Raw genomic sequence first — 27,006 nt, 5'->3', positions numbered from 1 at the left:
CCGGTTTGTCTTCCGCTTCGTCTGGTACCGTGTCTTCTGTGACCGTTACAGTTGTGATTGGTACTTCGCCGTCCATTTCCACAGTGACTGTCTCAGTGACCTCTTTCGTTTTACCTTTGTCTTTCTTGGTTATTCGTTTAGTAGTTTTAATCTTCTTTGTTTCTCCAGTTTCAGTCTTGACTTCAGTGACTTGAACGTCCTCAGGTAGCTCTTCGACCACCTTGGCGTTTTCGGGCATAATTGTGTCATCGAAAGATGTGAGTGTTTCGTCAGTGGGTTCTTGTGTAGTGTGTTCTGTGACAACAGGTGTCTTGTCGTCTTCTTGTTCAGTGTGCGATGTAACTGCTTTTGGAGCTAACTTTTTGATAGTGCGGCGTTTAGTCGTTTTCCTTACCGTGCGCTTACCTTCAGGAGTCTCGATTTCTTCAAAGGTAGTTTCCTCTGGTAGCTCGACAATCTCAACCGGTTTGTCTTCCGCTTCGTCTGGTACCGTATCTTCTCTGACCGTTACGGTTGTGATTGGTACTTCACCGTCCATTTCCACAGTGACTGTCTCAGTGACCTCTTTCGTTTTACCTTTGTCTTTCTTGGTTATTCGTTTAGTAGTTTTAATCTTCTTTGTTTCACCAGTTTCAGTCTTGACTTCAGTGACTTGAACGTCCTCAGGTAGCTCTTCGACCACCTTGGCGTTTTCGGGCATAATTGTGTCATCGAAAGGTGTGAGTGTTTCGTCAGTGGGTTCTTGTGTAGTGTGTTCTGTGACAACAGTTGTCTTGTCGTCTTCTTGTTCAGTGTGCGATGTAACTGCTTTTGGAGCTAACTTTTTGATAGTGCGGCGTTTAGTCGTTTTCCTTACCGTGCGCTTACCTTCAGGAGTCTCGATTTCTTCAAAGGTAGTCTCCTCTGGTAGTTCGACAATCTCAACCGGTTTGTCCTCCGCTTCGTCTGGTACCGTGTCTTCTGTGACCGTTACAGTTGTGATTGGTACTTCGCCGTCCATTTCCACAGTGACTGTCTCAGTGACCTCTTTCGTTTTACCTTTGTCTTTCTTGGTTATTCGTTTAGTAGTTTTAATCTTCTTTGTTTCACCAGTTTCAGTCTTGACTTCAGTGACTTGAACGTCCTCAGGTAGCTCTTCGACCACCTTGGCGTTTTCGGGCATAATTGTGTCATCGAAAGATGTGAGTGTTTCGTCAGTGGGTTCTTGTTTAGTGTGTTCTGTGACAACAGGTGTCTTGTCGTCTTCTTGTTCAGTGTGCGATGTTACTGCTTTTGGAGCTAAATTTTTGATAGTGCGGCGTTTAGTCGTTTTCCTTACCGTGCGCTTACCTTCAGGAGTCTCGATTTCTTCAAAGGTAGTTTCCTCTGGTAGCTCGACAATCTCAACCGGTTTGTCTTCCGCTTCGTCTGGTACCGTATCTTCTCTGACCGTTACGGTTGTGATTGGTACTTCACCGTCCATTTCCACAGTGACTGTCTCAGTGACCTCTTTCGTCTTACCTTTGTCTTTCTTGGATATTCGTTTAGTAGTTTTAATCTTCTTTATTTCACCAGTTTCAGTCTTGACTTCAGTGACTTGAACGTCCTCAGGTAGCTCTTCGACCACCTTGGCATTTTCGGGCATAATTGTGTCATCGAAAGGTGTGAGTGCTTCGTCAGTGGGTTCTTGTGTGGTGTGTTCTGTGACAACAGGTGTCTTGTCGTCTTCTTGTTCAGTGTGCGATGTAACTGCTTTTGGAGCTAACTTTTTGATAGTGCGGCGTTTAGTCGTTTTCCTTACCGTGCGCTTACCTTCAGGAGTCTCGATTTCTTCAAAGGTAGTCTCCTCTGGCAGCTCGACAATCTCAACCGGTTTGTCTTCCGCTTCGTCTGGTACCGTATCTTCTCTGACCGTTACGGTTGTGATTGGTACTTCACCGTCCATTTCCACAGTGACTGTCTCAGTGACCTCTTTCGTTTTACCCTTGTCTTTCTTGGTTATTCGTTTAGTAGTTTTAATCTTCTTTGTTTCACCAGTTTCAGCCTTGACTTCAGTGACTTGAACGTCCTCAGGTAGCTCTTCGACCACCTTGGCATTTTCGGGCATAATTGTGTCATCGAAAGGTGTGAGTGCTTCGTCAGTGGGTTCTTGTGTGGTGTGTTCTGTGACAACAGGTGTCTTGTCGTCTTCTTGTTCAGTGTGCGATGTAACTGCTTTTGGAGCTAACTTTTTGATAGTGCGGCGTTTAGTCGTTTTCCTTACCGTGCGCTTACCTTCAGGAGTCTCGATTTCTTCAAAGGTAGTCTCCTCTGGTAGTTCGACAATCTCAACCGGTTTGTCTTCCGCTTCGTCTGGTACCGTGTCTTCTGTGACCGTTACAGTTGTGATTGGTACTTTGCCGTCCATTTCCACAGTGGCTGTCTCAGTGACCTCTTTCGTTTTACCTTTGTCTTTCTTGGTTATTCGTTTAGTAGTTTTAATCTTCTTTGTTTCTCCAGTTTCAGTCTTGACTTCAGTGACTTGAACGTCCTCAGGTAGCTCTTCGACCACCTTGGCGTTTTCGGGCATAATTGTGTCATCGAAAGGTGTGAGTGCTTCGTCAGTGGGTTCTTGTGTGGTGTGTTCTGTGACAACAGGTGTCTTGTCGTCTTCTTGTTCAGTGTGCGATGTAACTGCTTTTGGAGCTAACTTTTTGATAGTGCGGCGTTTAGTCGTTTTCCTTACCGTGCGCTTACCTTCAGGAGTCTCGATTTCTTCAAAGGTAGTCTCCTCTGGTAGTTCGACAATCTCAACCGGTTTGTCCTCCGCTTCGTCTGGTACCGTGTCTTCTGTGACCGTTACAGTTGTGATTGGTACTTCGCCGTCCATTTCCACAGTGACTGTCTCAGTGACCTCTTTCGTTTTACCTTTGTCTTTCTTGGTTATTCGTTTAGTAGTTTTAATCTTCTTTGTTTCACCAGTTTCAGTCTTGACTTCAGTGACTTGAACGTCCTCAGGTAGCTCTTCGACCACCTTGGCATTTTCGGGCATAATTGTGTCATCGAAAGGTGTGAGTGCTTCGTCAGTGGGTTCTTGTGTGGTGTGTTCTGTGACAACAGGTGTCTTGTCGTCTTCTTGTTCAGTGTGCGATGTAACTGCTTTTGGAGCTAACTTTTTGATAGTGCGGCGTTTAGTCGTTTTCCTTACCGTGCGCTTACCTTCAGGAGTCTCGATTTCTTCAAAGGTAGTTTCCTCTGGTAGCTCGACAATCTCAACCGGTTTGTCTTCCGCTTCGTCTGGTACCGTATCTTCTCTGACTGTTACGGTTGTGATTGGTACTTCACCGTCCAATTCCACAGTGACTGTCTCAGTGACCTCTTTCGTTTTACCCTTGTCTTTCTTGGTTATTCGTTTAGTAGTTTTAATCTTCTTTGTTTCACCAGTTTCAGTCTTGACTTCAGTGACTTGAACGTCCTCAGGTAGCTCTTCGACCACCTTGGCATTTTCGGGCATAATTGTGTCATCGAAAGGTGTGAGTGCTTCGTCAGTGGGTTCTTGTGTGGTGTGTTCTGTGACAACAGGTGTCTTGTCGTCTTCTTGTTCAGTGTACGATGTAACTGCTTTTGGAGCTAACTTTTTGATAGTGCGGCGTTTAGTCGTTTTCCTTACCGTGCGCTTACCTTCAGGAGTCTCGATTTCTTCAAAGGTAGTCTCCTCTGGCAGCTCGACAATCTCAACCGGTTTGTCTTCCGCTTCGTCTGGTACCGTATCTTCTCTGACCGTTTCGGTTGTGATTGGTACTTCGCCGTCCATTTCCACAGTGACTGTCTCAGTGACCTCTTTCGTTTTACCTTTGTCTTTCTTGGTTATTCGTTTAGTAGTTTTAATCTTCTTTGTTTCACCAGTTTCAGTCTTGACTTCAGTGACTTGGACGTCCTCAGGTAGCTCTTCGATCACCTTGGTGTTTTCGGACATAATTGTGTCATCGAAAGGTGTGAGTGCTTCGTCAGTGGGTTCTTGTGTGGTGTGTTCTGTGACAACAGGTGTCTTGTCGTCTTCTTGTTCAGTGTGCGATGTAACTGCTTTTGGAGCTAACTTTTTGATAGTGCGGCGTTTAGTCGTTTTCCTTACCGTGCGCTTACCTTCAGGAGTCTCGATTTCTTCAAAGGTAGTCTCCTCTGGCAGCTCGACAATCTCAACCGGTTTGTCTTCCGCTTCGTCTGGTACCGTATCTTCTCTGACCGTTACGGTTGTGATTGGTACTTCACCGTCCATTTGCACAGTGACTGTCTCAGTGACCTCTTTCGTTTTACCCTTGTCTTTCTTGGTTATTCGTTTAGTAGTTTTAATCTTCTTTGTTTCACCAGTTTCATTCTTGACTTCAGTGACTTGAACGTCCTCAGGTAGCTCTTCGACCACCTTGGCATTTTCGGGCATAATTGTGTCATCGAAAGGTGTGAGTGCTTCGTCAGTGGGTTCTTGTGTGGTGTGTTCTGTGACAACAGGTGTCTTGTCGTCTTCTTGTTCAGTGTGCGATGTAACTGCTTTTGGAGCTAACTTTTTGATAGTGCGGCGTTTAGTCGTTTTCCTTACCGTGCGCTTACCTTCAGGAGTCTCGATTTCTTCAAAGGTAGTCTCCTCTGGTAGTTCGACAATCTCAACCGGTTTGTCTTCCGCTTCGTCTGGTACCGTGTCTTCTGTGACCGTTACAGTTGTGATTGGTACTTCGCCGTCCATTTCCACAGTGACTGTCTCAGTGACCTCTTTCGTTTTACCTTTGTCTTTCTTGGTTATTCGTTTAGTAGTTTTAATCTTCTTTGTTTCTCCAGTTTCAGTCTTGACTTCAGTGACTTGAACGTCCTCAGGTAGCTCTTCGACCACCTTGGCGTTTTCGGGCATAATTGTGTCATCGAAAGGTGTGAGTGCTTCGTCAGTGGGTTCTTGTGTGGTGTGTTCTGTGACAACAGGTGTCTTGTCGTCTTCTTGTTCAGTGTGCGATGTAACTGCTTTTGGAGCTAACTTTTTGATAGTGCGGCGTTTAGTCGTTTTCCTTACCGTGCGCTTACCTTCAGGAGTCTCGATTTCTTCAAAGGTAGTCTCCTCTGGTAGTTCGACAATCTCAACCGGTTTGTCCTCCGCTTCGTCTGGTACCGTGTCTTCTGTGACCGTTACAGTTGTGATTGGTACTTCGCCGTCCATTTCCACAGTGACTGTCTCAGTGACCTCTTTCGTTTTACCTTTGTCTTTCTTGGTTATTCGTTTAGTAGTTTTAATCTTCTTTGTTTCACCAGTTTCAGTCTTGACTTCAGTGACTTGAACGTCCTCAGGTAGCTCTTCGACCACCTTGGCGTTTTCGGGCATAATTGTGTCATCGAAAGATGTGAGTGTTTCGTCAGTGGGTTCTTGTGTAGTGCGTTCTGTGACAACAGGTGTCTTGTCGTCTTCTTGTTCAGTGTGCGATGTTACTGCTTTTGGAGCTAACTTTTTGATAGTGCGGCGTTTAGTCGTTTTCCTTACCGTGCGTTTACCTTCAGGAGTCTCGATTTCTTCAAAGGTAGTCTCCTCTGGCAGCTCGACAATCTCAACCGGTTTGTCTTCCGCTTCGTCTGGTACCGTATCTTCTCTGACCGTTACAGTTGTGATTGGTATTTCGCCGTCCATTTCCACAGTGACTATCTCAGTGACTTCTTTCGTTTTACCTTTGTCTTTCTTGGTTATTCGTTTAGTAGTTTTAATCTTCTTTGTTTCACCAGTTTCAGTCTTGACTTCAGTGACTTGAACGTCCTCAGGTAGCTCTTCGACCACCTTGGCATTTTCGGGCATAATTGTGTCATCGAAAGGTGTGAGTGCTTCGTCAGTGGGTTCTTGTGTGGTGTGTTCTGTGACAACAGGTGTCTTGTCGTCTTCTTGTTCAGTGTGCGATGTAACTGCTTTTGGAGCTAACTTTTTGATAGTGCGGCGTTTAGTCGTTTTCTTTACCGTGCGCTTACCTTCAGGAGTCTCGATTTCTTCAAAGGTAGTCTCCTCTGGTAGCTCGACAATCTCAACCGGTTTGTCTTCCGCTTCGTCTGGTACCGTATCTTCTCTGACCATTACGGTTGTGATTGGTACTTCGCCGTCCATTTCCACAGTGACTGTCTCAGTGACCTCTTTCGTTTTACCTTTGTCTTTCTTGGTTATTCGTTTAGTAGTTTTAATCTTCTTTGTTTCACCAGTTTCAGTCTTGACTTCAGTGACTTGGACGTCCTCAGGTAGCTCTTCGATCACCTTGGCGTTTTCGGACATAATTGTGTCATCGAAAGGTGTGAGTGTTTCGTCAGTGGGTTCTTGTGTAGTGTGTTCTGTGACAACAGGTGTCTTTTCGTCTTCTTGTTCGGTGTGCGATGTTACTGCTTTCGGAGCTAACTTTTTGATAGTGCGGCGTTTTGTCGTTTTCTTTACCGTGCGCTTACCTTCAGGAGTCTCGATTTCTTCAAAGGTAGTCTCCTCTGGTAGCTCGACAATCTCAACTTGTTTGTCTTCGTCTGGTACCGTATCTTCTCTGACCGTTACAGTTGCTATTGGTACTTCGCCGTCCTGCTCAGTAATTATTATCTCAGTGGCTTCTTTCTTTTTACCTTTATCTGTCTTGATAACGCGTTTAGTGGTTTTCACCGTCTTAGTCTCCCCAGTTTCAGTTTTAACTATACTAACTGTAACTTCCTTAGGTTTTATTTCGTCCTCTTTCATTTCTTCAATGCATACTCCAGTTAGCATCTTAGGTATTTTAAGATGTTCTTCTGGTAATTCAACCATGCTTCTGTCTGAAGTTTCATTGTTTGACAAGTCTTCCCCTTCGTATTCTTCTATTTGGACTTCATGATATAAATCAATTTTGGGTTGGATACCGACGTCATCGTCTATCGTTTCTTCTATCACAATATCACCGTCATGACCTTTTGTTCTTTTCTTGTTTCTTAATATCGTTCTTTTGGTTTTAATTTGCACAGGTTCGCTTTGCCCAGGAGCTTGTATAAACTTGGTTACAATTTCTTCAGTTTCCTCTACATCTGATGATTTAGGTGAAATAGAATGAAGACGGTCTTCTTCTGAAATTAAAGTCATTGTTTCTTTATCTTTTTAATACATCATCATGTCCTAGATGTTGATGACAATGTTATGACAAAATAGGTGCGCTATATTATTAAGTTAGTTTATTTCCACTCCATCCATGTATTGAAAATCTTGGACTTTGATTCAAAAATAAAGTATTAAATGATCCCCGTTAACGCTTTGGCACATCACAGTTGTGCCATTACACATACACATAGGGTCTTTGACTGTAATAGTATTATGTAATGTTTAGTTCTAGTTTATAGGGCTAGAATTTAAAGAAAATAATCTTAAAAATATTTAGATTTTCCGAAATTTTTGACATAATTAATTATCAATGTCACGCTGGGGTTGGACTTAGTATCCCTCAGTTTTGTTTGGGTCCTAGGTTGAATGTGGTCCAAAAATTGAAATCTGAGCACCCCGACCCCAAGCCAGTCTCTAAGGTAGAACAGTCTAGTTTGGTCTAACCTAGAGTGTTCTAGCATTGTGCTTTACAAAAAGCACAATGCCAGAAGCGAGTCTTCTGGCGTATCCCATACAAAAAAACTGATACTCTCAGGTTCTATTTCTGTGCAAATAGGGCAACAAGTATGTTACAAAAAAAACTGCCAAGTGCGAGACAGACGCGTGCACCACGGGTTCCGTATTCAAAACGTCGCAAAAAAATACCCTCAAAAACTATCATGCATAAAAATAAATAAAAATCTGTTTTAGAATATACATACAGGTATCCCTTTCATAGGAGGGTATCATTTGGTATAGTTACCTTACTTTGAAAATTGAAACACAACTTAGTTTTTTTTAACCCCCGACCCAAAAAGAGGGGTGTTATAAGTTTGACGTGTGTATCTGTGTGTCTGTGTATCTGTGTATCTGTCTGTGGCATCGTAGCGCCTAAACGAATGAACCGATTTTAATTTACTTTTTTTTGTTTGAAAGGTGGCTTGATCGAAAGTGTTCTTAGCTATAATCCAAAAAAATTGGTTCAGCCGTTTAAAAGTTATAAGCTCTTTTCTAGTTTTCTTGTAGAAAAGAAGGTTAGATAACCCTTAGGTTCACAGTGTAACAACGAAGTGATCCTATGAGGATTCCGTTTTTCCTTTAGAGGTACGGACCAACCAGCCAAGTACGAATCCTTTCATATGATACTCCGCTTGGTAATAGTAGTTATCTTCTTTGAAAATTGAAAAATATTTTAATTTTTTTTGTGATGTAACCACAAATTCACGGTTTTCGGATTTTTCCTTTACATGTGCTATAAGACCTACCTACCAGCCAAATTTAATGATTCTAGGTCAACGGAAAGTACCCTATTGGTTTTCTTGACAGAGACGTTATATGGACAGACGGATAGTCAGACAGACAGACAAGAAAGTGACTCTATAAGGGTTCCGTTTTTTCTTTTAAGATACGGAACGCTAAAATTGGTTAGGTTAGGTCAGAACAGTTACCACACAGCATGAACTGAGCAAGCGCAGCGAGCGTGCCACGGTAGCTGCCGACGAGTGCCAGAAATTATTGTGGGCGTTCTCTTTTCTCCTCCTTCATATCACTGGTTTTTAATAAATATTATGATACTAATAAATGAGGGATAAAATAATAAATAAATGAACGACGTATACAGTCACACACACACAGAACACCATATGAGCTGAGGTAGTTGTGTCGAAATTATAGACAGACACTTCAATTTTTAACCGACTTCAAAAAAAGGTCCCATATAAATTTAGTGAAGATTTTCGGAGATGGAAAACAGAACTCCTCAATGGATAAGAACAAATTGCTCGCGATCAGTGTAATAGCTTAGTAAATAGTAGGGTTTTAACTGGGCATAGCATAATAAAGTACAGTGGGCCACTAAAAATTGTGAAATAAAAGAAACTAGAAATCCAAGTGTGAAACTTGAATCCGACGTCATACATACATTACACGTGTAGTTAGAAACAAAAATTATTTTTTACTTTTTAGTGTTTGTGGTTTTTAACCCCCGACCCAAAAAGAGGGGTATTATAAGTTTGACGTGTGTATCTGTGTATCTGTGTGTCTGTGTATCTGTGTATCTGTGTATCTGTGTATCTGTCTGTGGCATCCTAGCGCCTAAACGAATGAATCGATTTTAATTTAGTTTTTTTTGTTTGAAAGGTGGCTTGATCGAGAGTGTTCTTAGCTATAATCTAAAAAAAATGGTTCAGCCGTTTAAGAGTTATCAGCGCTTTTCTAGTTTTCTTGTAGAAAAGAAGGTTAGATAACGGCTAGGTTCATAATATTATGTCAATAGACAAATGTCAAGCTGTCAAGATGGACGTTGCTTATATACATAATTATTTATTTGAAAATGATGTTTTGGAAAACTCAAATACTTTGGATCGTCGGGGGTGTTATAAATTTTTAATTTACACTTGTTGAAGTCGGTTTTATTTTTTTATTTATTAGTCTAGTATAGATGCCTCGCATAGCCTTTGTTATTAAATTCCAAGTTCCAACTGATCAATCCTGATGCTGGAAGGGAGCATTAATATGTTTAAAATATATAATATATTTAAAAACTAAAATTTTTAAAAAAATTATATAATATATTTAAAAACCCCACTTCCTAAACCACTTCAAAATAAAAAATAATTTTTGTTTAAGATAACGATTTATAATAATAGGACAAATGTAAATTAAAAATTTATAACACCCCCGACAAGTGAAGGTTACAGTTACTAGAAAAGAGCTGATAACTTTCAAACGGCTGAACCGATTTTCTTGAATTATAGCTAAGAACACTCTCGATCAAGCCACCTTTCAAACAAAAAAAAAAAAAACTAAATTAAAATCGGTTCATTAGTTTAGGAGCTACGATGCCACAGACAGATACACAGATACACACGTCAAACTTATAACACCCCTCTTTTTGGTTCGGGGGTTAAAAATAGTTTGTAAAGTGTGACCAAAACAATCGAACATATTTTGGGTTTTTTGTTTCACGGTTTATTGCGATTTGCGATGTTCTACGAGTAACTCGGAAAATAAAATAATTCATAGGAAGGTACACCAAAAATATGAGGTTCATAAAATTATGTACGGAACCCTATAAGAGCGAGTTCCAACTCGCACTTGACCGGTTTTATAACTATAGCGAAATCTCGGAGCGTAGTTTACGTAAAAAAGGGATTAATAACTGTAAACATAATAATATTCCTTCGGTGCTTTTACTAGATTCCGCGAAACGTTTCGATGGAGGCCAACACTGCTTGATTCAAGAAATTAAGTACCAAAATTACTCTATATTGGTAGAGTAAAGTGAATGTATTCGTATGTGGAATGCACTCAGATAGTAGTGTAAATGTTTTAACTGCCCCATTTTGTTTGTTATTATAAAAATCAATAATATTAACATGTATATGCTCTTGTACGTACATAATACAAGTACTTGCGTACTTACTATTCCATTTTCTTTTTAAAACATCTATTTAACACCATTTTTAACTCAAATAGTCTATGTTTGCTTACTTACCTATAATATAAATATTTTCTCGCGATATCATAACATTTTCTTCGTCTTCAGTCATTTCACGTTGGGATGGTTTAAGTTCAGCTGTTTTTAATTCAACAGTTTGTTTCGCTAGAGTTTCGGTATTTTCATCAACAATAACCTCTGTTTGTTCTATTGGTTTTAACAGTAGAATTTCTTCTTTAACGTTAGATTTCTTGGTTTGTACTTTTAGAACATCAGTGGTTGACTCTTCACAAATATTTTCGGTAACAACATAACTTGAAATATGGTCTACATTAAGACTAGCTTTGATAGGTTCCGATTGCAACGATGTGAAAACATCATGCGTAGTTTCTAGTATTTGCTGTTTTGTGTTGCTCAACCCTTCTACGATAACCGATTTTTCTTCGGCTTGCTGAGTCGCGAATATTTTAGATTTATCAAAAGTTTGTGGTTTCTCATCTACCACAATTTCTGTTTGTTCGATGCTTTTTAGTTCAATAATTTTTTCATCAGCTTTCTTTGGAATGTCTGTTAGAGTATCTATATTTTCTGGAAATTCTTGAACAATATTTTCCTCCGTAATATAGCTTTTATTAACTTCAAATTCATACTTTACAGAATTCGGTGTGATGTGACTGTCAGGTAATTGAAAAACACTTTCAATTACGTGGGGTAAAGATGTTATAACTTCTTTTTCGGTAGTTTGCATTGGTTCCACATTCTCTACCTTATTTGAGTATTCCTGGAAGGTATCTGGCTTTTCCTGAACAAATATTTCTGTACATTCTGCAGCTTTAAAACCAGAAATTGTTTCCGTCGCAACAGACTTTGGTAGCTCTTTGGATGTATCAAGTATTCCAATAGTTTCAATTATATGTGGCTCTTGCTTATTCAAGCTTTCTACGAACAGTTGTGTTTCTAAAGCTTTTTCACCTTTTATCTCTTTGTCTCCAACTAGTTTTACAGTGTCTTGAATAGCTATATTCTCACTTGTTAAAATATGACTAGTGGTCTCGATCCCTATTTTTCGTTCTTCAATAAGAGGATGGTTATCAGATTTGAGGAATTCTTCTCTTTCTTCAGGAAAGACATCTGTAACTACTACGTGTTTTTGCGATTCAAACTGGGCAGATGTTTTTTCTCCTTTTGGTAAATACTCTTGTGGAAGTAGTAATTCTGACTCTTTTGGTATTATTTCTTGAACAACAATAGAGGACTTACTTTCAACAGAAACATTAACACGTTTAGGTTTTTGTTCTATCTCGTTTTCTAAAGACTGTTCTTGTTCTATGGATTCTATTTGAAGAACTGTTACATGTTTTGCTGGTTCTATGTTTTCAGATACATATTCTGGCTTATCAAATGAAATTGTATCTAATAATTCTCCTTTTTCTAAAGGAATTACTTCTGCAGTATTTATATGGTCACCAACTTCCAGATTTAAAAATGAGTTTTCCTTTCTTAATTCGCTAGGACCCAACAATATTTCCGTATGTTCTTCAGGTTTGACTTCACTAGTATAAATAGGTGTGAGAGAATCTAAACTAAAATCTTTTATTTGTTTTGTTGCATAGTTTAGCTTGTCAATGACGTCTTCTACTTCAGACACGTGACAAATGTCAACATTTATATGTTGTAAAGTGTCAAAAGTCACGTTATTAATAAAAGTTGTAGACATTTTGTCTACATTCAATTTAGATTCCTTTTCAGCCACTACTTCTTCTGACATGTCAATGTGTTGTGATGGTTTTACACTAATATCTGCCTTTTGCAGTTTTGCATTATCGAACGATACTAGCTGATCTTCTTGTTCGTTAACAAAAGTTTCAGTGGTTCCTAGAGAAGTTTGAAGAGGGATATCTATAGTAATAGACGTTTTTGACATTTCTTCTACGTTTAATTTAGATTCCTTTTCAGCGACTACTTCTTCTGACATGTCAATGTATTGTGATGGTTTTACTCTAATATCAGCCTTTTGTGGTTTAGCATTCATTAGCGATAACAGCTGACCTTCTTGTTCGCTAACAAAAGTTTCAGCAGTTCCTAGGGAACTTTGAAGAGGGATATCTATATTAATAGACGTTGTTGACATTTCTTCCACGTTTAATTTAGATTCCTTTTCAGCCACTATTTCTTCTGTTATGTCAATGTATTGTGATGATTTTACACTAATGTCTGCCTTTTGCGGTTTTGCTTTCTTAAAAGATACCAGCTGACCTTCTTGTTCGTTAACAAAAGTTTCAGTGGTTCCTAAAGAGGTCTGTGGAGAGATATCTATATTAATAGACGTTGAAGACATTTCTTCAACATTTAATTCAGATTCCTTTTCAGCCACTACCTCTTCTGTCATGTCAATGTATTGTGATGATTTTAAACTAATCTCAGCCTTTTGCGATTTTGCTTTCTTTAATGATACCAGCTGACCCTCTTGTTCGTTAACAAAAGTTTCAGTGGTTCCTAAAGAGGTCTGTGGACAGATATCTATATTAATAGACATTGAAGACATTTCTTCCACGTTTAATTTAGATTCCTTTTCAGCAACTACCTCTTCTGACATGTCAATGTATTGTGAGGGTTTAACACTAATATCTGCCTTTTGCTGTTTTACATTATTTGACGGTACCAGCTGACCTTCTTGTTCGCTGACAAAAGTTTCAGTGGTTCCTAGAGAGGTCTGTAAAGGGATATCTATATTAATAGACGTTGTTGGCATTTTGTTCACATTTAATTTAGATACCTTTTCAGCCACTACCTCTTCTGACATGTCAATATGTTGTGATGGTTTTACTTTTATATCTGCCTTTTGCGGTTTTGCATTATTTAATAATACTAGCTGATCTTCTTGTTCGCTAACAAAAGTTTCAGTAGTTTTTAGAGAATTCTGAAGAAGGATATCTTGTCCAAGTTGAAGTATATGTGATTTTGCTGCAGGTACTTCCTTAAATGAAGTTTCCGACTCACCAAGTAAAACTTCTGTAACATCAACTGCTGTTTGCGATTCAACATTTGGCTTTATAACTCGTTCTGCAGGTACTTCTTCAAGTAGTTCAATATTTTCAGCCTTGTTAGACACATTCACTTCAGTACTAATAATTCCACTATGCGGCAAAAACTCAAGTGAAGCATCATGAATAGGCATGACGAACTGGTCCACAAATTCTCTTTCTTTTTCGGTGGTATTGACAGAACTTCCTATTATAGATTGAGATTCAACGAAATTTGACTTAACATTATATGTTAATGGTTTTTCGTGTAACAATACACCTTCACTGTCTGCAACTACTGTTTCTGTTTGCTCTAAATTGAAAAAATCACAAGATTTTACCACAGGTTTTTGCTCGATAACATCTTGTATGAACTCTTTTGCAGACTGAATGACAGTAATCTCTTCTATGTTAGCAGCCTTGCCATACGTTTCATCGATTTTCAGTTGCGCTTTTTTACTTGGCGATTCAAAATTATCAGTTTCTTCCAAATTATTGGTTTGAGATAAGGTCTCGGTGACTTCTACGCCACTATGCTCACATATTTTAATATTCACTTTTTGCTGTTCTGGAGTTTTTGATAAAACTAATTCGTTTTCTTTTTCGGCTGTTACATCAACCATTTGTTTTGGAGAATAATGAGCAGCAACAGTAACTAAAGCTTTTGTACATTGAGCTTCTTCTGGTGCGTCAAATATTACTTCTGAAGAATTTGCTATAGTTTCTTGTTGTACAATAGCCTCAGATATAATCGGCGCTGGTGTCAATGCTACTTGATGTAAATTACATTGAGTTTCAAGCAGCGATGGTAATGTTTCAGATGTAGTTTCATTTATTTGAATAGCCTGAATGGAATCAATATTGAATTTCGCTGCAGTAGACTGAGGTTTAATTAAAATTAATGAGCTCTCTTTTTCATTACATTCAGCAGTGGATATAACAATTTCTTTATGAGTCATATTTTCTATTTTTGCTTTTGAGATAGTTCTAGACATGTCAAATGTTTCAGTAAAAGCTACGCTAGAATCAGCAACTAATTCTAAGGAGGTTGCTACTGGTCTGCCAATTAAGTCAGTTATAGGTTCACAAACTTTTTCCAATGGTGAGACATATTTATAAGGCTCTTCTTTTTCATGTGCCAATATTTCAGATATTTTAAGAGATCCTTGTTCTGGAATTATTTCTGAACTAAGTGATTTCAAGCTAGGTTCCAGTGTAGTTTCTAAAATATCTTGGCTATCTAAGACTTCGTGCTCAGCAATTTCAATTGGGAAAATAGGTTGGGAGGTGATATTTGCCTCACGACTTTGCTTTTGTAGAGTTTCTAGTTGCATTGTAGAGTCACGTAAATTTACTTCTGTTATTACCGGAGCTTTTTGGTTTATGTCAATATCTACCTTCGCATATTTATTTGATATCGTTGTGTCAGTAATTAAGTCTGTCTCTGTACAGCTGGGAACTGTTTCGATAATATTTAAACTTTCATTTTCTGTAAAGGATGTGAAAGCTTTTGATTGATTAGCAGGATGTCCATCCAATTTTTGTAGTTGTTCTTGTACTGTCGTTTGAAGAATTGTTACTTCTTTTTGTAAATCTCTTTGTTCAGTAGCAGTGTTTGATTTTATGTTAAATGGTTGTAAAACATCAACCTGGTTAGCAGTAGTAACCTCATGAGAAACAGGACTCCTGAAATGATGAGTAAGTGTTGGTTGAGTACTCGAAACTTCTGGCATTTGGTCTATTTCTAGTTTGTTTTCCATATCTGGTGTATTCATTTCCAAAACCGAAACAGATATATTAGGTATTAAAGAGACAGACGCACTTTCTGGAGTCTTAGTTGTATATAACTGTGAAGTCTCTTGGTCATGTATAAAAGGTGTAGTGACAATTTTAGCATTTTCAGTAATAACAGCTTCTGTAGCTGTTTGACTATCTACTTTATCGGGTGATTGTAATTTACCCGGAGCTGTCAGTTCCTGTGTTTCTGAAGTTATAATTGATTCATTAGATTTTATGTCAATATGTGCTTGTGCGGTGTGTTTATCTTCCAAGCAGACTAATTCTTTTGTACTTTCATGAACTCGAACTTCTTCGATCATATTCTTATCTAAAGTCGATAAATTTACATGCGCATGATTACCTACTACACTTTCTCTTTCTAGTAAAGAAGTTTCAGATTCATTAACGCTAGTTTCAAGATTACACTTATGCTGATGTTCCCTGAAACTTATATCAGCTTTTTTCTTTAAGGGGGTGTCAGGGGTAAATTCTGACTCCTTAATGTGAGATGTAGTCATATAATTACATAAACTTGAATGCAATATTAAATCTTTTTCGACGTTAGCTTCAGCAGGAAGGTTGGATACTGTCAGAGACCCTTCTTTTTCATGAATTTCATTCGTTGAAACAAGAATGCTTTCTTTTGATACTATATTCATATTTGCTTCTCGTGAATGTGGTACTTTAGGTAGGCCTAGAGATCCTTCTTTCTCTTGCACATCATGAATTTCAGTGATTATTTGGTTAGATACCAATACATTTTTCTTAGCCATTTCCGTTGGAACAATTAACTCAGGATAGTATTTGCCCGATTTATCGTCAACAAAAATTTCTCTTACTTCTACCGATTCCAATAAATTAAAATTAACATTTGATGTAACCGATTTATCAAGATTTTGACTTTGCAACTCATGCTCTCTAGATTCTCCTTCAATTTGGGTTACCTTTATTCCTGTTAACGGTGTAACAGATACTTCTGCAAAAGACTTAGTAACTGGTGATTCCTTCAAAGGTACTTCATCAAGGGTTGTATCATCTTGTGAGACATTTAGAGCATCTTGTAAAATTATTGTTGACTTTGCTTTCTCTAAGTGTTTTTGTTCTTCTTCATCGATGTCAGTTATAGACATATTTACAACAGTTTCTGCAGTGACAATATTTTCAGCAGGCACCATACTTTCACGAGCTTTACTATCACTTTTTATAGTATGCGCCTGATATTCTCCAATAGAATGTTCCACGCCTACTTCAGTTACCTGTAGTGACTCCATTTCATTATATGTCTCTTGAACATTTTTAGAAGTAGTTCTTTCTTTATCTTTTAACGGTTCTTCTTTATCATGAACTTCTTGAACGTCACTCGTAAGCGGATAATTGGTGTCAAATTTCACACTAGCCTTGTCATTCCACTTTTGCTGTTCAGGTACAATGTGAGCAACTTCACTGGCAGGTATAACTTCAATTTTAGTGTCATGCACATCTGTGAGCAATGTGGTAATAGATGGAAAATGTTCATCGTCTAAAGTTTTAGTTTCTTCATCTTCAACATATTCTGCTGTCTGTTTTGGATAAACTTCTCGCTTCTTTTTTATAGAAATATCTTCTACTAGTTCAATTACATCCTTTGAACATATTTGTTGTTTTTTGGATTTTTTTCTTTTGGTTTTTTCTTTCATATCTGTGGAATCACAGTACCATAAATACAGTATTTGAAAGTATTTAACAATTGAATAAAATATATACATGTAGAATCGCATCAGGCGTTATTACGTATTCATAACGTAGGTATATGCTTCTTGTTAATGCCATTTACTGTAAGTTTTGTAAGCTCAGCACTTGTTCTAAACTACAAGAATACTTAAATAATAAATAAATACATACTTACTTATCCGTATATATTATGCGTTCTATTTTTGTTAATTTATTGATAGTAAGCGTACTATACTCGTTAAATTAATATCAAAGTAACCATCTACGCCTTGTTAAAGTTTAAGAACAATAGAATGAAGCGTTAAATTAACCAGAGATTAAACGTGACGTCAATTTCACTTATTTCATAATTTAATTTGTGGGTTATTTTTATTTTTAAGTTTTATAAGCATCGACTAAAATATAGTCATTAGATTTTTAGTAAAACTACAAATACGGTGTCGAAATAAAGATAATTTAACCCGACTACGGGCGTGTCAAAATGCCTACGTATTCCAACTAAAAATATAATAAAAGTAAATAAATGTGTAGGTCATAATACATATTAACTCGGTTGCGCTGAGCTTAGTTAGCACACGACGGGACTGTTGATAGCTGGCAGAATACTATAAATACAAATGTGCAATATATAGTAATGTTGAAACATAATAAAGTTTTAAGGGACCATGACTGATACGAATACACGCACGATCATTGCTGGGCGAGAGACAGAGTAAGGCTGTGATCTATAGAGCGCACTTTGACTTTGCTCATACTTAAAACACTTTTAAAACGAGACAGCGTTATATCGCTGGCATAAATCTGTCTCGTTTTAACTGAAGCTAAGTCTAAGCAAAGTCAAAACACGCTCTAAAGATTTAAGACGGCCATGCCATGAGAATAAGAAAATGAAAACTATTACTACTATTGAATATTATATTTATAGCCTGATAAAGTGACAATCGATAGTTAGTCACCATCGTTGTTACAATTCTTTCATACCCTATCCTATAGAGGTGACATTATTGAATATTCTATTCATTAAGTATGGAAAATAATAATATATAATCATCGATGAATATAATAGATTTTTCACATAGAAATAGTAGTTATCGGAAAAAGAATACCGCACGAGGCGATATGGTGCAGGTTGGGTGCTAGGTGGCTCTAATAAGCTATAACCTTAAATATAATCCCATCTAAATCCCATATAAATATCCTGATCCCAAGTATCACGGCAAATATTAACCGTGTAGTGCATTCCTTTGCGTGGCCGTAATGATTTTCGCCTCGACTGAGGCAAGAGGGTAGCAGTGCGTGTCAAACAACCACACTGCATGAAAGTAAAGCCAGGCTTTCGCGTTTAGGCTGAGATCTTAGTGGGGGACCCTGGTGGGATTCCCACCAGGGTGGTAATCCCAGATCATCGATTAGAACAATTCCGCGCGAAGACGCGCGGATTCGTTCTAACCGAAAGCGGGTGCCGGGTGGCATCGCGCCCGCAGAACGCACCCGCTCCCACCTGGAATACAGACTTAGAATTAAAATGAGACAGACTTATGTCTGAAACATAACTCTGTCTCGTTTTAAACTTAAGTCAAGTCCAGCAAAGTCAAAGTACACTCTACAAATCTCATCCTTAGGTGACACTGCTGATTCGCTAAGGTGGCCACCAATGTTGTACGTAACCTCTATTTAACGTGAAAAGGGGACCAAAGAACCAAACGGGATTTCCTATTTAGGGAAAGACTTTGCAAGTGAGTTCACAAAAATAAAATAGGTACTTACATTTTTAGAGATGTTATGTAAAAATCATCGCGGGCAGTTGTCACTCAAAAAATGGTGCATTAAAAAACCTTAGTATCCGTAAATTATAAAATATCTCCTATAAATGTAAAGAACTGTTATAAAAACAGCTTTATATAATAACAATAATACCTGAGTAGAAGAATAGATAGAATATTCATGTGTAGGTTCGGTAAGTACAAAAGATGATCGTGTTTAAAGTAATGAATACTATGACACGTACATTATCAAAATGTGGCGTGTATCTTTTGTAATATTGTGATGGTAATTTGTAATAATGGGTAATTTATTGCAGCATTGTGTTGGTATGGTATTTTGTTTAAGCTAATTTGTAATAATGTGTAGTTATAATTTTTCTCCGTAGTCGAGTTGTGATTATTCAATTTATGCATTATACACAGGCTATAGGAAAAAGATAGACAAGTCTCGTCCTGTAAAGTACTAAAAACTTCTACATATATTTTTAATTCATAGACATAGGCGCTTGGCTGCAATCGGACCTACTGGTAAGTGATAATGCATCTTAAGACGGAGCGCCCTTGTGTAGAAAATGCCTGTTCACTCTTGACTTGAAGTACCCATATTAAAGCGGACTAATGGTGGGGTGGAGGTCTGGTCTAAGGTCCTCCAAACCTTAAGGAGTCCTTTAGTCCAAATAAAAGTCATTTCAGACTTGGTGGTCCCCGTAAAAAACTAAATGTTATAAAAACCATGAGTTTATTTTATTAAAGAAAAATTAAAGAAAAATTCCGCTCTCAGTAAATTTATTGTTCGCTATCCTTCTCAATGGTGGAGTTCTGTTCTAGTGATGCCAGGATCTCCAACGGTCTTAGTCCACCACTGAACACGTGTATATTTTATCCCGCGCTGTCTATCTTTTTCATACAAGTCTGTGACATTATAACAATTGTTTATTTTTTATAAAGCAGAGTTTAAGGTTACAGAGTACAAACTGAAGCGTAATTTACAAGCCAAATACGAGCTCCGACAGTAATTTGAAGCGTTTGAAGCGTTAACTTGTTTATAAGCTGTTAGAGTATTACTCACCATCAACAGGCATCACCGCAGGCGCGACGGTTGTATCTGTAAAATAAGACAAAGAAAAATAAGCAACATACTGAAGGATGTCTAGGACTAAAACTCGTAGGGCGGTTATAGATTAGCGTTTTTTAGCACGTATAGCTTCGCTTTTAGGGTTTTGTACCCGAGGGTGCCAACGAGTGTTAGTATAGAGTTCTCTCTGTTACGTAATGCCATATAAAGGACAAGCACAAAAAATCGGTGTTAATTTTGTCATTTTGAATCACCAACTAATCACAAAAGAAACTATGTTTTCGAAAACATTCGAAATTAAATTCAAAAACATAGTTTAGTTTGTGGTTGTGTGTTACTGCTGTGTCTGCATTTTTTGTCTTCGTCATTTGTAGCGGATTACGTAACAGAGAGAGTCCTATACTAACTTCTCACCATAGATAGAGTATGTAATATATGGAAGAGGAATATGATACGTACCTTTCAGGATTTCAATCGCTGACGTTTTCACAACCTGGTCTACTCTCGACTGAACGATCGTCTGCAAACAAACAAACAGATGGTAGGTATAATAGCAATAAAGCTGCCATTATATAATGGTGCTTTATGGGAGGAAAAAATATAGTAAAAACCGGCCAAGTGCGAGTCAGACTCGCGCACTGAGGGATCCGTACTCGGGTAATTTCCGACATTTTGCACGATAATTCAAAAATTATCATGCATAAAATTAAATAAAAATCTGTTTTAGAATATACAGGTAAAGCCCTTTCATATGATACTCCACTTGGTATAGTTATCTTACTTTGAAAATTGAAACACATTTTTATTTTTCATGATGTATTAAAAAAAACTACTTACTAGATCTCGTTCAAACTAATTTTCGGTGGAAGTTTTCATGGTAATGTACATTATATTATATTTTTTTTTAGTTTTATCGTTCTCTTATTTTAGAAGTTACAGGGGAGGGACACACATTTTACCACTTTGGAAGTGTCTCTCGCGCAAACTATAATTATATTAGAAACCTCAATATCATTCATCTATCCATAGATACCCCATACGGATGGGTTTGATGAAAAAAAATATTTCGAGTTTCAGTTTTAAGTATGGCGAACCCCCAAAATTTATTGTTTTTTTTTCTATTTTTGTGTGAAAATCTTAATGCGGTTCACAGAATACATCTACTTACCAATTTTCAACTGTATACACACAACAAACACAAGTTTTCAACAGTAACAGTTCTTATACGTTCGGAAAAAGTAGCTGTGACTTACGGACGGACAGACAGACAGACATGACGAATGGCAAAAAACGAAGGGTTCCGTTTTTTGCCATTTGGCTACGGAACCCTAAAAAGGTCTGAAATGTAATAAAAACCGCGCTTGGCCAGCGTGGTAGACCGAACCCTTGTCATTCTGAGAGGACACCCATGCTCAGTAGTTAGCTGGTGAAAGGTTAATCATGATGATGAAAATAATATAAAAGGAGGAACTGACTGACTGATATCAATGTACAGCTCCGACCGCTGGATTTAGATTTTAGACACTTGAGATTTTGCATGTAGATCTTCACTATAACATGAATAGAAATTTCAGGAGTCGAGCAAAGCCGGGGAGGAAACCTGCACGCCTGAGAGTTCTCCATAATTCTCTGAAAGGTGTGTGAACTCTGCCAATCCGCACATCGCCAGCGTGGTAGACTATGGTCAAATCCTTTCTCATACTGAGGGGAGATCCGTGCTCTGTAGTGAACCAGCGATGATGAAATGTAAAATGTAATTTACATATATTTTCATCAATCACACTATGCGTACGTGAGGCCTAGTTGAGACAACGCAAATCAATCGATTGTGATTGTTAAGCAACGCTGACCCAAGTCGGTAACTGGATGGCTGACCAACTTTAGAGGTCCGAAATTGAACTTTTCGTTTCCTTCGTTACTTGGATAGCACGTTCAGTGTTAGTGATAGTAACCGTCGGTCCAGGTTACTATCACTAACATATGACAATAACTGTCTATTAACCTAAGAGTTGAAATCTCGTTCTCTGGGAACCCACCGGATTATTATTCCAAGAGACCTACCATTATAGGATTAATGGAAAGGGGTCACGACTCTCAGTAAGGAGGAATAACGACTATAGAGAGACATATGCGCATAGTGTGCCCGATAATATCTACTAAATTATATGAAACTAGTACTTACTTCGTCCGCGTGGTGTACACTAATTTCAAATCCCTATTTTACCCCTTAGGGATTGAATTTCAAAAACCCTTTCGGATCAGTCAGTTCTTTTATATATTTAGTTAAAATTTAATAACTTGAAGTGACTTATCCCACTCGCGAAATTCAGCTAAGGAAAACTAAAGAGATATGTAACGAACCATAGCAGCGTTCTGCCGAAGAAAATCAGATACAGAATTTACGCGCAATGTAGCGCCAGCCTAGGAGTCACTTACCTCGCTCGCTTCCTTGTGTTCCCAGGATCTCGGCTTGAAGTCTTCGGGACTAAAATGCGTGATGACTTCTTCGACAGTGACATGTTTGGACGCGATCATTCTCATGAAAGCGCAGAAACCAACCTTTAAAGACAAATAAAAAACTTTGAACCATGAATATTTATTTTGCAAATACTAAAGGGCAAGGCACATAGTTCGGAAAAACTATAGATGTGGGGGTCCCTAGTTGCCAAAATGGTAACATTGCACCGGAAAACGCAATGCTGGTAGACCCTTTACTAGGTAGACAAACAACATGAAACTAATCGCAAGGAGCCATCAGTACAATGGTCTAGTCTACAATTTTGAAAGCTTAAATACTTCGGAAACGTGATACTTTAGAATATTTTGTTTCATAAAGTTTTGTTTGTTTGTATTGATGTCTTCTATTGATTAATACAGTATTTATGCGTAACCGCTATTTTGAAAATAAGTGTTTTTAGAGTTCCGTACATAATTATGAGTATCATATTTTGGGTGTATGAAATATTTCTTTTCCAAGCTTTTTCGAGCCGAAAACCCCAAGAAATTGTCGTTTTTTTAAAGTCACAACTTACAAACTATTTTATTAACCGTTGTTTTTAGTACTTGTTGTTTAAATACAGTATATGGTACATAATATACCGAACTTTCATATTCCTATCTAGTATAGTTTTCGAGATAGCCCCCGTCACAAAAATGGTCTTAAACTTTGATGGCTGGGGGTCCATTTTTTTATTTTTTAAGATTTAAAAAAACATACCTTTATTTTACTCAATGAGCTCTAAACAATGGTAATCCACGTACTAGACTAAAAAATATTTTCCCCGCTCCTTTTTAAGGAGGCCAGATTCTCCTTGCCAGCCTCCGTGCTAAAATATTCAAACTCCTTTTATTTCTATTTTATTTTTATTTTTTAAAAAGAATATTAGCCATGCTAATCATGACTGATACTAGCTCCCCTTTCCCCTCCAATCAAGCGTAAAGCTTGTGCCAGGAGTGGGTACGACAATAGAGCAACGGGTGGGGTTTGAACTGCCGACCTTTCGGAATGCAGTCCGCACCTTAACCGTTGAGCTATCGAGGCGCTGGTCGGCTTTTATTTCAATCAACCGACCTTAGCTGCGATGACATCCTCCGACTGCGTGGTCTCTTCCGTCATGGCTTGAGTGATGAGTGCGCTGTGACCGCTTCGCTCCACGAGCCGGACGAGTGCAGATTGCGCCTGCAGGGAGGCATACTAATGTAAACGATCACTTAAATAATTATAAAAAGTTGAAACAAGTGTAAATTAAAAATTCAAAACATCCCCGACAAGTGAAGGTTACAGTAACTCGAAAAGAGCTGATAACTTTCAAACGGCTGAACCGATTTTCTTGGATTATAGCTATTCCGCGCCTACGATTCAAAGTATCTGAAGAAGAGTATGTAATCACTACGTTAGTATGAACCTAACGGTGGACTTCGTCTGTGTTGGTGTTAGCTGGCGGGCGTGCTCTGCCTTTTATGACGTACTAAAAAAACTACTTACTAGATCTTGTTCAAACCAATTTTCGTTGGAAGTTTGCATGGTAATGTACATCATATTTTTTTTTTAGTTTTATCATACTCTTATTGTAGAAGTTACGGACACACACGCACACACAAACACACCATTTTACCACTTTGGAAGCGTCTCTCGCGCAAACTATTCAGTTTAGAAAAAAAATGATATTAGAAACCTCAATAACATTTTTGAAGACCTATCCATAAATAGATACCCCACACGTATGGGTTTGATGGAAAAAATATTTTGAGTCTCAGTTCTAAGTATCGGGAACTCCCAAAATTTATCGTTTTTTTTCTAATTTGGTGGTAAAATCTTAATGCGCTTGAGTTTCAACTAATCGGAAAAAAGTGTCTGTGACATACGGACGGACAGACAGACAGACAGACAGACATGACGAATCCATTAGGGTTTCGTTTTTTGCCATTTGGCTACGGAACCCTAAAAATGGGGTTTCTGTCGCTTGGTTATTTTAATAATAACTATATTTATATTTATGACACTTTTTTTTGGGAGACATTGTTTTACATGGATATATTTTTAATACAACTGTTGAAAGCAATAGTTTAGGCTCTTCATTTTGTAAAACAAATGTATAAAAACCGGCCTATTGCGAGTCAGACTCGCCCATCAACGGTTCCGTACTCGGCTATTTTTTCCGACATTTTGCACGATAAATCAAAAACTATTACGTATAAAAATCAATAAAATAGTCCTGTCTGTTTTTAACCCCCGACCCAAAAAAAGGGGTGTTATAAGTTTGACGTGTGTATCTGTGTATCTGTCTGTGGCATCGTAGCTCCTAAACTAATGAACCGATTTTAATTTAGTTTTTTTTGTTTGAAAGGTGGCTTGATTGAGAGTGTTCTTAGCTATAAGCTAAGAAAATCGGTTCAGTCGTTTGAAAGTTATCAGCTCTTTTCTAGTTATTGTAACCTTTACTAGTCGGAGGTGTTATAAATTTTTAATTTACACTTGTAAATTTTTATAGAATAAAGCCCTTTCATTAATTGTTGCCCCATTTGGTATAGTTATCTTACTTTGAAAATTGAAAACACTTGTTAATTATTTGTTCATGAATAAGACATTGCTACCTGCCTCTAATGATTCTAGATCAACGGAAAAGTACCTATCCTATGAGGTTTTTTTTCTCTGGAGATCTGGAACTAAGATTTCCTTTTGTCCCTAAAAACCAGATTAAAATTGGTTCAGTAGTTTTTACCCGACTACGGCAAAGTCGAAAGGAAGGGATATGATTTTAGCGGTCTATGTATGTATGTGTGTATGTTTGTATCCAGATTCTGTTTGTTTCATCGTAGCGCCTAAACTACTAGGCCTATTTTGATAAATGAGGTGTCAATTGATTCGTTGTAAAGGCCCGGGTGACAAAGGCGAATTTTATACGAAAAAAATCGGTCTGACGGTCTGTTACCTCAAATAAAGTGAGGATCTCAAAATTTTTTCAGGAAAATATATTCGCAAACAAGCTAAGGTTGTTAGAACTTACCTGCGGGGCTCGAAGCGCCGGAAAGCACTGCGCGTCATACAAGCTTTCGATTTCTTGTGTCGTCGCGCCACTTCTAAGCATGTAACCTATCTTTGCCAACTCTCGTAAAGGTGATTCCCCAGGTCCGAATTCTTTCACATCGATGATTTCGAGCAGCTCGTTAACTTCAGCTACCATTCGCGAATCTTCTTCGACCGTTTTTGTAGCTTTTCGTTTTTCATACGGGAACCTTTCAATCGGTTTCGTCGTTTCATCGATGGGTGCCGCTTTTACGTGATCGGCTTCCTTTTCTTCAATAGGTACTTTTTCCGTAATTTCTTCCGTTTCGGAAACCAATACGTCTTCCACAATCTCTTCTACCTTTTCTTTTCTTTTATCTTTCTTCAATTTGGTTTTCTTAGTAACTTTGATGACTGTTTCTTCTTCAACGGTCGCAGTATCCACGACATCAACCGGCGCCTTCTCTTCGCTGACTTCTTCAATTTCTTCAATTGGCACATTCTCCTCGGTGACCTCTTCCGGAACTTCTTCCGAGACGGAAATTGAAAGATCCTTGACTATTTCTTTTACCTTTTCTTTTCTATGGTCTCTCTTTATTTTTGTTTTCTTTGTCACTTTCTCTACAGTTTCTTCGATAACGGGCACGGCTTCCACATCACTTTCTTCAACGGGCTTTTCTTCCGTTTCTTCTTCCGGCACTATAACTTCATCAGTTGCGGAAATAAATACTTCCGCAACATCTTTAGCCTTTTGTTTTCGATGTTCTTTCTTTACGATCTTTGTTTTCTTCTTTGTGATTGTTTCGGCCGCTTCATCTTCAACGGGTGCTTGCTCTTCAGTGACTTCCTCTTTTTCTACAATCGGCAACTTCTCCTGTGTGACTTCCTCCATCGGGACAGTCGAAACTTCTTCAACAACCTCTTGCACCTTTTTCTTCTGATCCCTTTTAACAATCTTCGTTTTCTTTATCGCAACTTTTTCGACCGTTTCGTCTTCTATGATGTCGACTTTACTATCTTTGACAGGTGCCTTCTCTTCGATGACTTCTTTCTCTATGATCGGCATCTTCTCTTCTGTGACTTCCTCTAAAACTGTAACTTCCTCCGTCGGGATACTTGAAACTTCTTCAATATACTCTTCCACCTTTTTCTTCTGATCCCTTTTGACAATCTTCGTTTTCTTTGTCGTAACTTTTTCGACCGTTTCGTCTTCAACGATATTGACTTTGTTATCTTTGACAAGTACCTTCTCTTCGATGACTTCTTCCTCTTCAATTGGCATCTTCTCGTCTGTCACTTCCTCTAAGACTGTAACTTCCTCCGTCGGAGCAATTGAAACTTCTTCTACGACCTCTTCCTCCTTTTTCCTCTGATCCCTCTTAACAATCTTTGTTTTCTTTGTCGTGACTTTTTCAGCTGTTTCCTTCGTCTTGAGAACTCGCAACGTAGCTGTAGTGGAGGCTTTGCCAACATCGCTTACGGCTTCGCAGCGGTAAGTACCTCCAGACTTGTCGGTTATTTTGGTTATTTTGCATACCGTTGTCTCACCATCATCTTCTATCGTATACGTTTCGTCGGTCCGAATGATTTTGTCGTCTTTGTACCAAATAATTTCTAGAAAAATTAATTTAATGCAAGATTATAAACACATACA

At 38.1% G+C, this 27,006-nt stretch overlaps 1 protein-coding gene across 1 annotated transcript in view; it reads right to left on the bottom strand.

Annotated features, from left to right (window-relative positions):
- Nucleotides 1–27,006, bottom strand: part of LOC123880526 (titin) — a 142,530-nt gene that overhangs the window by 45,860 nt on the left and 69,664 nt on the right. Inside the window, exons 30-40 of the mRNA XM_045928674.1 lie at nucleotides 25,354–26,966; nucleotides 23,418–23,525; nucleotides 22,283–22,405; nucleotides 20,306–20,366; nucleotides 19,841–19,876; nucleotides 10,554–16,976; nucleotides 3,107–7,047; nucleotides 2,774–2,923; nucleotides 1,850–2,461; nucleotides 926–1,537; nucleotides 2–613 (exon numbers count right to left, since the gene is read on the bottom strand). Coding sequence (XP_045784630.1) covers nucleotides 2–613; nucleotides 926–1,537; nucleotides 1,850–2,461; nucleotides 2,774–2,923; nucleotides 3,107–7,047; nucleotides 10,554–16,976; nucleotides 19,841–19,876; nucleotides 20,306–20,366; nucleotides 22,283–22,405; nucleotides 23,418–23,525; nucleotides 25,354–26,966 — 14,291 coding nt within the window. The remainder of the gene's footprint in view (nucleotide 1; nucleotides 614–925; nucleotides 1,538–1,849; nucleotides 2,462–2,773; nucleotides 2,924–3,106; nucleotides 7,048–10,553; nucleotides 16,977–19,840; nucleotides 19,877–20,305; nucleotides 20,367–22,282; nucleotides 22,406–23,417; nucleotides 23,526–25,353; nucleotides 26,967–27,006) is intronic.

Source organism: Maniola jurtina, chromosome Z (assembly GCF_905333055.1).
Source record: "Maniola jurtina chromosome Z, ilManJurt1.1, whole genome shotgun sequence".
Classification (NCBI taxonomy): Eukaryota; Metazoa; Arthropoda; class Insecta; order Lepidoptera; family Nymphalidae; genus Maniola; species Maniola jurtina.
This window is presented reverse-complemented; position numbering and strand designations above follow the sequence as displayed.